This window comes from Biomphalaria glabrata, chromosome 8 (genome assembly GCF_947242115.1).
Source record: "Biomphalaria glabrata chromosome 8, xgBioGlab47.1, whole genome shotgun sequence".
NCBI lineage: Eukaryota > Metazoa > Mollusca > Gastropoda > Planorbidae > Biomphalaria > Biomphalaria glabrata.
In genome coordinates, this window is record NC_074718.1 from 2,586,841 (window position 1) to 2,597,744 (window position 10,904).

The following is a 10,904-nucleotide window of genomic DNA, read 5'->3' on the forward strand; positions in this document are numbered from 1 at the left end:
ATTCTTTCATTTTATCTTGTAAAAAAAAAAAAAATCAGCTGTAGAAATCTGTAAAATAAGTATATTCAGAAAAACTTCATAGCAGTGTGGAAGCTTTCTTTAGACAGTCAACTTCTCTTAAGGCAATATAAAGTTTAATCTGTTGTTAAAGATATTCGTAGACATATTTGTTTCAAATAGCCCACTATGAAAGTACAGATTAAATGAACGTTTTTAAGACTTCACCATTCAGTGATACCCCTAGAAACTTAAGTTGTTCAGCGCTGTCATCTGATTTGTTGTTCCTGGGGGCCAGTTCATGTTGATTCTTAGCTTACTCGTCAATGTGAGATTCAAGATGACCAAGACAATTAACAAAATGATACTTTTGATTGCTTAGCTTAAATTAAGGGCCAGTTCATGTTGATTCTTAGCTTACTCTTCAATAAGAGATTCAAGATGACCAAGACAATAAACAAAATGATACTTTTGATTGCTTAGCTTAAATTAAGGGCCAGTGCAGACACTTCACCAGATACAATTGTTACATTTTTCTTCAGAACATCAACAAAGCAGACTTAAACAGAAACTAGGTCAGCCTATATGGATAAAACAAATCTCATAGGATAAATATATATACCAGAAGAGTTATGGGATACTTGCCACTAAAAAAAATTTCCCCTTTCAGACCTTGTGGTCTATAGGGCAGATGATGTAAAGGTCATCTGTTTCTGTGGCCTACGGTTAACAAGGGTGTCATGTGGCCAGCACAACGACCAACCGCCTTTACTTTTCCCTAACTAATGTCAGGTACCCTGCCCAGGAGAGATCTGAATGGAAGGATGTGTTAAAGCAGGCCAGAGCCCTCCATGGGCTGTAGCGCCACTGGGATGGATGGATGGAATGTCAGGTACCCATTAGAGCTGGGTGGACTCAGAGGCGCCCGAAGATCCCAAAATTAAAAAACCCAATCTTCACTGGGATTCGAACCCCTGTCCCAGATTCGGAAGCCAAGCGCTTTACTGCTCAGCCACCGCGCCTCCATACTCGCCACTAGAGCAACTAAGTTGCACCTTCTTAGATCCTTTTCATGGTAGCTTCCCTTTAGGAGGCAGAAGCAACTCATAGGATGATTAAAAAATTTGATGCAACCAAACTCTTCTCAAACACTAGGGCTAGAATGCAAAGAACCATGAGATGAAACATTAGCTTGATAACAAGGGAAATAGTTTGGGCATATGTATTGATTAGCACTGAAAAAGTTTAATTTCTAAGCTTTGGTAAATGTTATGTAGTTAGAATAGGCAAAATGATATTGCTGATGATGTTTCAGCTGACTTGGTTAATGAAACCTTTTCAGTTGAGTAATTAGCTAAAAATGTTTGTTTTACATAATTCGGATGTTCCTTCAGAGTTGAAGATAGTTTACTTCCTAGTCCAAACCTCCCGCAGGACGACGGGGGATGGGAGCGGGCAGGGTTTGAACCCTCGACCGTCGATAAATCCGAACGACAGTCCAGCGAGCAAACCGCACGACCAGGCAGCCATCCAGCTTTGTGTAATAACAGCACAGACATTGGCATCAACCCAGATTTCAAAATATATAAATACATAGCAATTTATAATGAAAATAGATTGACATTTGTTGTGAACTCCTAGCTTGGCTTAGACATGACACATGAATGTACTTCTTTCAATAATTCAAAAGAGATGCCAGAGATGAATTAACAACAAAATATAACTTTAATAAAAGTAATCAGGATAACTGTAGTTGTAGGCAATGCATCAAATGTTAACTATTAAATATACATAATTATGAAAACTGACTTCTATGTTACTTATACTGTATGACTAGGCTCCAAACTCAGGCCTCTGACAAAAATAACAAACTCCAAGCGCTGTCACTCTGTCCCAATCATTGGACCAATAAAATAGTACCGGGTAATAAATAAACATAAAATTCCTTAAATCTTACACCCAAGATTCTATCAAGTGTTGTTTACAATACAATACTATATACAAACACAATCACAACAACATTATTTAATTTAAATTTCAGTACATGCATTTAAACTAACTTGCCATGACTAATATACAATTTAAAATAAAGATAATTTCATTAAAAGGAAATATTTAAAGATATAACAAACAGCTACAGAAACTATGTGAACATAAAATCTATTTAGTCAAACAAGTCTGGTGTCATGCAACCCTGGGCTGGAGTTCTAGACCCACAATTATTGTCCATATAGATAGGTGTGCTACACGCCTCATGGGCTGGCGCTATATAGACAGAATTATTGTTGATAAAAATGGGAGATTGAGAAAATAGCTCCAGTGAATAATCATTTCTATCCACCGCAGTGCTTCTATCATCCCTAGGACCATGGGAAACATTAAACCGGTTACAAGAACCAGGTGTCAGCGGTAGTTTACAAACCGAATCATTGGGTGTGGAGCAGGGGGAGAAAAGATCAGCAGAGTCATTGCATGATGGGATGGAAGTCCACGAGCTTCTACCGACTAGATCACTGTTCTGAGTGAACAAGTCTTGTGAAGCTAGGGGACTTGTAGATAAATCACCAGTGACATGATCATTGCATGTTTCAAGGCTAACTCTTTGAAATTTTAAACAAGACTTCAGAGGTTTGTATGCCGCTGGTATCACAGTTGTTTGAACTAAATCAGAACTACAAAAATGAGACTCTCTTCGAATAGACGAGAATCTCACTTTTTTAAGAGAGAACTTTTTAGTATTCAGATCAGGCATTTCTTTTGATGGATCAAGCTCTTCTGTCTTATTCATAAGAGAGTCTGATAAAATACTTTCGGTTTCAGCCGTTGACAATACACTGTAATCTGTCAATGAATTGATAGCACTGAGTTGTGAATTGTCAGTCAGATCTTGCACGTCAGACAACAGAGTCTCGTTCACAATATTTGTGTTTTGACCCGTTAATAGTCCATTCAAGTTTTTACTTTCATGCAAGCTCTTTGTACCACAACTTACATTGCAATTCAAATGATCAAGATCTGTGCTGGTTGCTTGACTTTTAGTTTCATTAGAAGACTTGAGAAACTTGCTACTGTCATCTGAACTTTTTTCTGCAATTGAACTTTTGTGGTGATTCTTTATGTTTAATTCTTCCCCGACAAAATTTCTTGACTCATGATTTAACTGTGTGGAGCTAGTATGTAACATAGTTTCAAATGAACAATTTTTATCAATAACTTGTGTCTGATTTAATCTGGGAGACTCAGTAAAAAGATCTTCAGAATGTTTATCCACTGTTGCAGAAAGCAAGATTTCTGTATTGACAACATTGTGCCGGTCATCTAAATAAGTATTTTGATTGTTCTTGGAGATGTTTAGGGAATTATTCAAGGAAGTTGGGAATCTCTCTAAATGATTGTTCTGGGAGATGCCTTGGGAATTATTCAAAGAAGTTGGGAATCTCTCTAAAAACTGCCAGACATCCTCAGATTCAGGTGGCTCAGTAGGTAGCACATAGTCTGTGGTGTTGAAGGACTGTAAAATTTGGCTGTCATGTTTCCTTTTCTGAGAACGTCTTAATGTGACATTGAAAGAAATAGCTGAAGCATATTCATCAGTCATAGGGAAACTTTGATTGTGAGTAGCCATCTCGTCATTGCTGGAGCTCAATCTGTCATTAGACATATCATTAGCAACATTCGAAGCACATTTATAATCTACCTCCTTTAAATTGTCAGTAAAAGTTTGACTGATATATTTCTCATCATACTTCTGTGTTACAAGGTCCACACCTGGCATTGCTTCTGAGTTCATAGCAGCTAAAAATAGTTCAAGGTCCTCAGATTCTGGCATATGCTCCATACCATAAGCATCCTTTGAAGATGAAGCAAAACTAACTGATGAATGTGGGGCAAGGCCATCTTCTTTTAGGTCACATGACCTGGTTAGTCTGTTTCTATCAGCCAGATTATACTGAGATTCAAAGAGAAGAGAACTCTGGCAATTTAAAATTGTGCCTTTGGCCACTTCTGGATGTGACTGTTCATGTGTCAACAAAGATGAAAGTGGCTTTTTTTTTGTTTTTAAACTCAACTGACCTTTGCGTTTTGGTTCCAAGTCATTTTGTTTCATATTCTTTTCTTTATTGTATTTGAGAACACACCACGAAGAGTTGCTTCCCTTTGATTGATTAACATTTTCTTTGTTTAACAGATGTAAACTTTTATTTTTAAGAGCTCTAGGAGATCTTCGAAAATTATCAGCAGACCTCAACTGGCTGCTTTGTGAACTAACTGTTATATTAGTTCTAAGTCGCACATTTCTATTCAAGAGGCTGTTCTGTGTACTTACTGTTCTATTAGTTCTAAGTGGCTCATTTCTATTTCTTGACTGGCTGCATAAAGAACTAGGCTGACTAAATGAAGTTTTCAAAGATTTAGGTGCAACACTACTAACCAAACTTATACAACTATTACTACATTTAGTGTCAAATGGGTTTTCCTTCTTGGTACTATAGCATTTACTTTCAATGCAATCACTTCTCTTGGTGCTAAGACATTTGTTGTCAACACTGTTATTTCTCTTAATGCTAAGACATTTAGAGTTAATATTCAAGACATTCTTGAAGTTATTTGATTTTTCTTTTATAGCTTTCATTTCAGGGTTGGCAGGTTTCATTTCAACTACTGGTGATAATCCAATGTCTGTGTTATTCTTAGCTAGGGGTGTGTGATCAGGTAACTTGCCATCAGCTATCATAGACAAGGAAACATCACAGCTGAGTCTTAGAGTTTCTTGACTGCAGTACGGTGTTACAGTGAAAGAACAATCTCCTGGTTTGAACTGGAGGCTATTCTCTGGAGAATATGCATTGTTCTGTCTACATAACGACCTAATGATCTCGCAGTTGACATCATTGAGTTGTAAATATCCCATCTCATCAACGCGCTTCGCCAAATTTTCCAAACTATCTACCACTGTCAATGATATTATAGAATTAGTCTGCGGCAGCAGTTGCACAGCTGTCAACTCAGGAAGAGCTACCTGGCAACTTCTCTCAGCCCTGTCACTTTGACAAATGTCTTCAAGTAAAATTTCTTGATTTTTGTCTTTTCTAGAAAAAAACAACTTTGGAATTTTAAATCCAAATATTAGGTTTTGTCCAACAAAGACAGTTTCAATGGCAATCTTTAAAATGGAGTCAGCAATACTTCCATATTTACTTTTGAGTTTCGAAACATGGCTGGAAAAAAAAAAATAACTGTTTGAATAACAGAACATTTCAGCTTTGAAAATGTTAATTTATTGTACTATCTTTGTATTTTAATGTAAAGATTTTATATTGTGGGATATCTAGATTTGAATAGTATGTTGACTATAAATTTATTTAACATATTAGTTATTACAAAAAAAGAACCTCTTTTTAAGCTGATTTATGTATACCAAATAAAGTTTTTTTAAATTAAATTCTAAACCAAGATTTTTAAGGTGAGAGAAATAATCCTAGATGACAAGGTTAATTGTTGATTTTATAAAATAATATTGCTAAATATTAATTAATATAGAACATTAGCTCATTGTCTGACATCAATAAACAGTATAAGAATATCAAAGAATCAACAGAATCTTTAACACATACTATTACACTACTCAATACAAAGAATCAACAGAATCTTTAACACATACTATTAGACTACTCAATACAAAGAACCACTTGAATCTTTAACACATACTATTAGACTACTCAATACAAAGAATCAACTAAATAGACACCACACACTTTTCAAACTGAATAATTATCATAGGCTTAGCTGTTAAAAATGCTAACATTACCTTAAATAAAACTCTGAGCCTGAAACTCCAAAGAATTTATCTAAGAGACTTCCAAATACTGAAATGTTGGCCAGACAAGAGTTGTCTGCTGCTGTCAGGCGTAAACAGTACCTGTAGTAAGTGTCCTCAGTACCAAACCTACAGCTACACTTTTTACAGCTGTGGAATAAACAGAAACCATCAGACAGTTGGTATGTTTAACCTTTGGTTCAACATTTTTTTTTTATTAGTTACTAGTTCTAGTTTATCATATAAAAAATTCCCCTTTCCAGGACCTTGTGATCTATAGGTCATCTGCTTCTGTGGCCTATCGTTAATGAAGGTGTCTTGTAGCCAGCACAACCACCGACCTCCTTTACTTTTCCCCAACCAATGTCAGGTTTCCATTAGAGCTGGATGGACTCAGAGGCGCCCTAAAGATCATGAAAAAAACAACAACCCAGTCTTCACAAGGATTTGAACTGGGACCCTGGTTCAGAAGCCAAGTGCTTTACCACTTAGCCACCACACTACCTGTTTAATATATAAATATGAACAATTGTAACATGTTCTTATAGTGCTGATGTAGACAATAGATAAGAGTTCAAAGAAGTTTTGCTTGAGAACTCCTTTTTCTAAATTCATGTGATATGTATACAAAATGGCTAAAAAAAATTAATATTACATTTTGTGCTCGGCCAAATAAATCAATGTTAGATTTTGGCTCTACCAAATAAATCAATGTTAGATTTTGGCTCTGCCAGATAAATCAATCATACATTTCTTGCTCCCACTATCTTCATGCTCTTGATGAAACCTAATGAATTCCCATGATGCTGTGCCGTTGCATGGTAGCTAACACTAGACAAGAATTTTTAAGCAGTGTCATATTGTATTATCATATTTTGAGTCTTGTACAGATTAAGTTACAGCACATTCCAGTGATCCTTTATCTTTCATCTTTTTTTTTTTTTTAGCTCAAAGTGAGGGTAAGAGTTGAAGGTCACACATTTACTAATCCCACTTCGGTTTCTTGGGGCTCAATGGTGAGGTTAAAGGGGGTGGTATAATGTGCCATCAAAGTTCGATTTACACCAACTAAAATTTAAGAGTATTAAAAACACAACAGCATATTTAAAGTTCATTTTATATTATCTTACACGAATGTGTTGTCGTAGCTTGTGTCAGAGAGTTTGATGTAGCAAAACTTGCAGGCTTGGTAGACAAATAATCCATCATGAACATCCGTCACTGTGGCCGCCAGGAGAAGTCGATCTCCCAAAGACATCTTGCACAGCCATCAAATGTAAGATTTAAGGTTTACAACAAGCTGTTCAAATATATTGAAAAAAAAAAAACAACTAAAAAAATGACACATATAGCTTCACATTTATATGTTTATAATATACTAGCCGGTTATGACCTGCTGCCTGCAGGTCTTTGTTTGGGTATTACTGATCTACACATTTTTCTTGTTTTGCCACGAAATAAAAGTAGAGTCTGCAGAGTATGAAAATGGGTTTACCTGTTCAGCAACATATTCATATCCATAATAAATTATTGTGAAAATGGGTTTTTAAGTCCCCCTGGTTGTGGGAAAGATATTAAACATACATGATCTTTGCCATGATCTACTAAGGGAACTTTTATGCCAAATTTTATTAAGATTGGTCATTTGGTTTTTATTTTTATTTAGGACATACATACGCCTTATTTTCTGCTTTATATATTAGATATCAGCAACCATTGCAGCTGCAGGAAAAGATAGGCACTGTAGTATACAACCCAGCTAGACTGGGTCTTGCCATAAACAGAGGGAAGAGCAAGGTGCTCAAGATACACCCAACACAGTCAAGGCACTGGAAGAGGTGGAAACCTTCACCAATCTGGCAGTATCCTGAACAACAATGGAGGAACAGATGCCGTTGTCAGAATCCGCATTTGTAAAGCTCAAGCAGCTTTCTTTTATTAAGTTCAAGAACACCTGGGGGTTCAGGGAAATAAGCACCACCACCAAGATCAGTCTCTTTAACACCATAGTTACTTTATGGTACTTTATGGAGCAGAGACCTGGAGAACCACCATCACCACCATGAAAAAAATCCAGATATTTTCCATGGGAAAATTCTTATGACTCATTGGTCAAACAGGATCTAGAATGAGGAACTGTGGCACAAAAAAAAAGCAGCAGCATATTATAGTCATTAGTGTAGTACATTAGAGACGCTAGAGATGGATAAGCCACATCCTTTGCAAGTGGATGCAAGTCTGCATCCAACATCATAAGACAAGCCCTCACCTGGAAACTCCAAGGGGAGAGGAAGAAAGGATCATGGACCAGTTATATAATTGGAATCAAGATGCCAAGCAGATCTAGATTATTTATTCATAGTAGATGTCATAATTGATAAAAGTAGATGTGGTATTTTAAGTATTTAGACCTTGGGAGTTGATAAACTTGATTAAATTAAAATTTAAGTCATTAAAATTAAGATCAACTTAACTCCAAGACAAGAAGTTAAGTTCTTGAAATATTGTATCTATAGATCCATATACAAAAATAATATAGTTAGTGGATCTAGATATATATATATAATATGATAATATCTAACTAGTTAGGTTACCGTCTAGTAGACTTAAAATTAAAGTAGCCTAAACTGCCTGGTCATGGGATTTGCGAACTGGAGAGTTGTTTGGATTTATCGATGGTCCAAACCCTGCCAGCTCCCATCCCCCGTTGTCCTGCGAGAGATTTGGAATAGGAAGTAAACTATCTTCAACTCTGAAGGAACATTCGAAACATGTAAAACATTTTACAAACAAAACAAACATTTAGTTGAGTCTAATGACTCTCTAACTCTCTGTCTAATATATATTTTATATATATATAATATACTATTCTATAGATGTCTAAGTCTAGGTAAATATATTTATAATAATTTATTATATAATATATTTAATATAGATCTATTATTTATTAATTTGTAATAAAAATATTCAAAACTATTATTATTATCTTTTATTATTATAATAATATAATATATATATATATATATATAATAATAATAATGTGTTGTTTTTTTTCATGTTTTTGTTAAAAATACTTTTGATTACCGGTACTTGTTCTTAGCTTTACAGACTTTACAATAAAATTTATATATATAATAAAAATAGATTTAATCTAGTACTAGATAGGCTCAGCTGTAATATACATCAAATTACCCATATAGTATGATATTGGGTATATAGAATTTTATAGATATATGATTATTATTATTATGATAGATCTAGTTAGATTTAGTAACTAATCATAACTAATCGAATTTAGATCTAGATTCTAGATCTATTTATAAAAATAAAATAGATATATTCTAAATCTAGATCTAGTAAGTAAACAATTTAGATCTAAAACTTATCATTTTAAATGATTTTATGTAAAATAAAAAAAAAATATTATACCATGTAGTGATGTAGTACTAGATGTAGTAGATCTTTACTATGTATCACCTAGTCCTAGTTTTAACGTGAGTAACACTACCCTACACTCACACTGTACAGACTAGACACTATACAGTATACTAGATTTTTATATATATCTAGAATCTAGTAATTTAACAAATTTATTAAGTAATAACTAAATAAGTAGATGTAGATCTAACTAGTAATACTAGTGGTAATACTAAGACTAAGTATAAGTATATCTACTATCTAGATCTATTCTAACAATAAATTATAAATCAGGTTTCTCTTGTCACACTCTTGTGTGAACTTGTACTCGTCTTAATTTACTATTTAGTCTTAAACTTAAATTTTAAGAATAATATAATTTATTATTTAATAAGCAGAAAAAAATGCAGATTACAAATATATAATATAATTTGATTTCTACGGAGTCGGAGATAGATCTAAATAGTTTTTAAAATAGATCTAGATCTATATATATATTTCTAAGCTGTATTTCTTATTAAATTGTTACCATATAGATATAGAGCTATTCAATAATATTATTATTGGTAATACGCCATTTTGGTTTTAAGGCTATCTCCCCTGAATTACTTGCCAACTTTAATATTAAAATTTATTTAAAATGCAAACAAACTTTTGTACTTTGAAAAATAACTCAAAATCTAAATTAAAATCATGTATTTAAAGTAATAACATAAACGAAGAAAAACAAATTAATAGAAAAATAAAAATAACTAACTCTAAGCTCAACAAAATATCTTTTATTAGCAAATGAAAATTAATTAAATAAATAAACCTACATGAAAATAATGGACATAAAAATTATAGTTATTTAATGATAAAATCAATGACATGCAAAAGAAAAATGTAGTATCTTTTTTTAAAAAAATGGGTATATTTGTATGTATTGTTAAAAAATGTAATAAAATATAAATGCAAGAAAAATAATTTAATTAATAAATTTTAAAAAATAAACCCCATTAAATATATAAACCTCTAGCCTTAACTAAATATCTTTATTGGCAATTTAAAAAATTGGCATTAAATAAATAGGCATTTAGATACATAAAAATAGTAGACATTAAATTTTATTTAAGATATTAAAAAGCATGCAAGAAAAAAATCAAATAGTCAAATTGGTCTAATTTGAATATATTGTAAAATGAAATATTAATCAACACTTAAAAATTTAGGCTTAAGAATCATACTCCAAAATGTAATTTGGCAAAATAACAGTTACATGTGCCTCCTGTGGTACAACCACATCAAAGTGATTACCATTTATATGCAATAGTGTTATGTTGCAACATATATGGTTGTCAGTGTGAGAGAGTATGTATGAGTTTGCATCATGAAATAAAGGTTCTAATAATAGCCATGAATATTTTGTTTTCTTGTGGTTCGGTGAGAATGTATAGATGTCTCTTTGCAGTAGTGTAGCAGCTGCAAGCATTTCTGCAGTTGTGGTCCATGTTGTTTCTTGTTTTCATATATGCTGCTCTTTAAAAAAAGAATATAGTAGCTATAAGTACAAGTTCTTTATCCTTCTCTTATAATGTAACTTATAATCATAATGTAAACTAAAATATTAGTAATAAATGAAAGGATATACTAATTAATTTTGTTGTTTGCTTGTTTTTGTTTTTTATTAGCA

The 10,904-nt window shown here is 33.2% G+C and overlaps 1 protein-coding gene across 1 annotated transcript; it reads right to left on the reverse strand.

Annotated features, from left to right (window-relative positions):
* Nucleotides 1-1,699: 1,699 nt before the first annotated feature.
* On the reverse strand, nt 1,700-9,859 carry LOC129927812 (uncharacterized). The gene is made up of 4 exons (XM_056039285.1): nt 9,762-9,859; nt 6,946-7,115; nt 5,807-5,965; nt 1,700-5,216 (listed from the first exon to the last, which is right to left on the reverse strand). Exons 2-4 carry the CDS (start codon nt 7,071-7,073, stop codon nt 2,162-2,164), a joined length of 3,342 nt encoding a protein of 1,113 aa, XP_055895260.1. The 5' UTR covers nt 7,074-7,115; nt 9,762-9,859; the 3' UTR covers nt 1,700-2,161.
* Nucleotides 9,860-10,904: the final 1,045 nt, after the last annotated feature.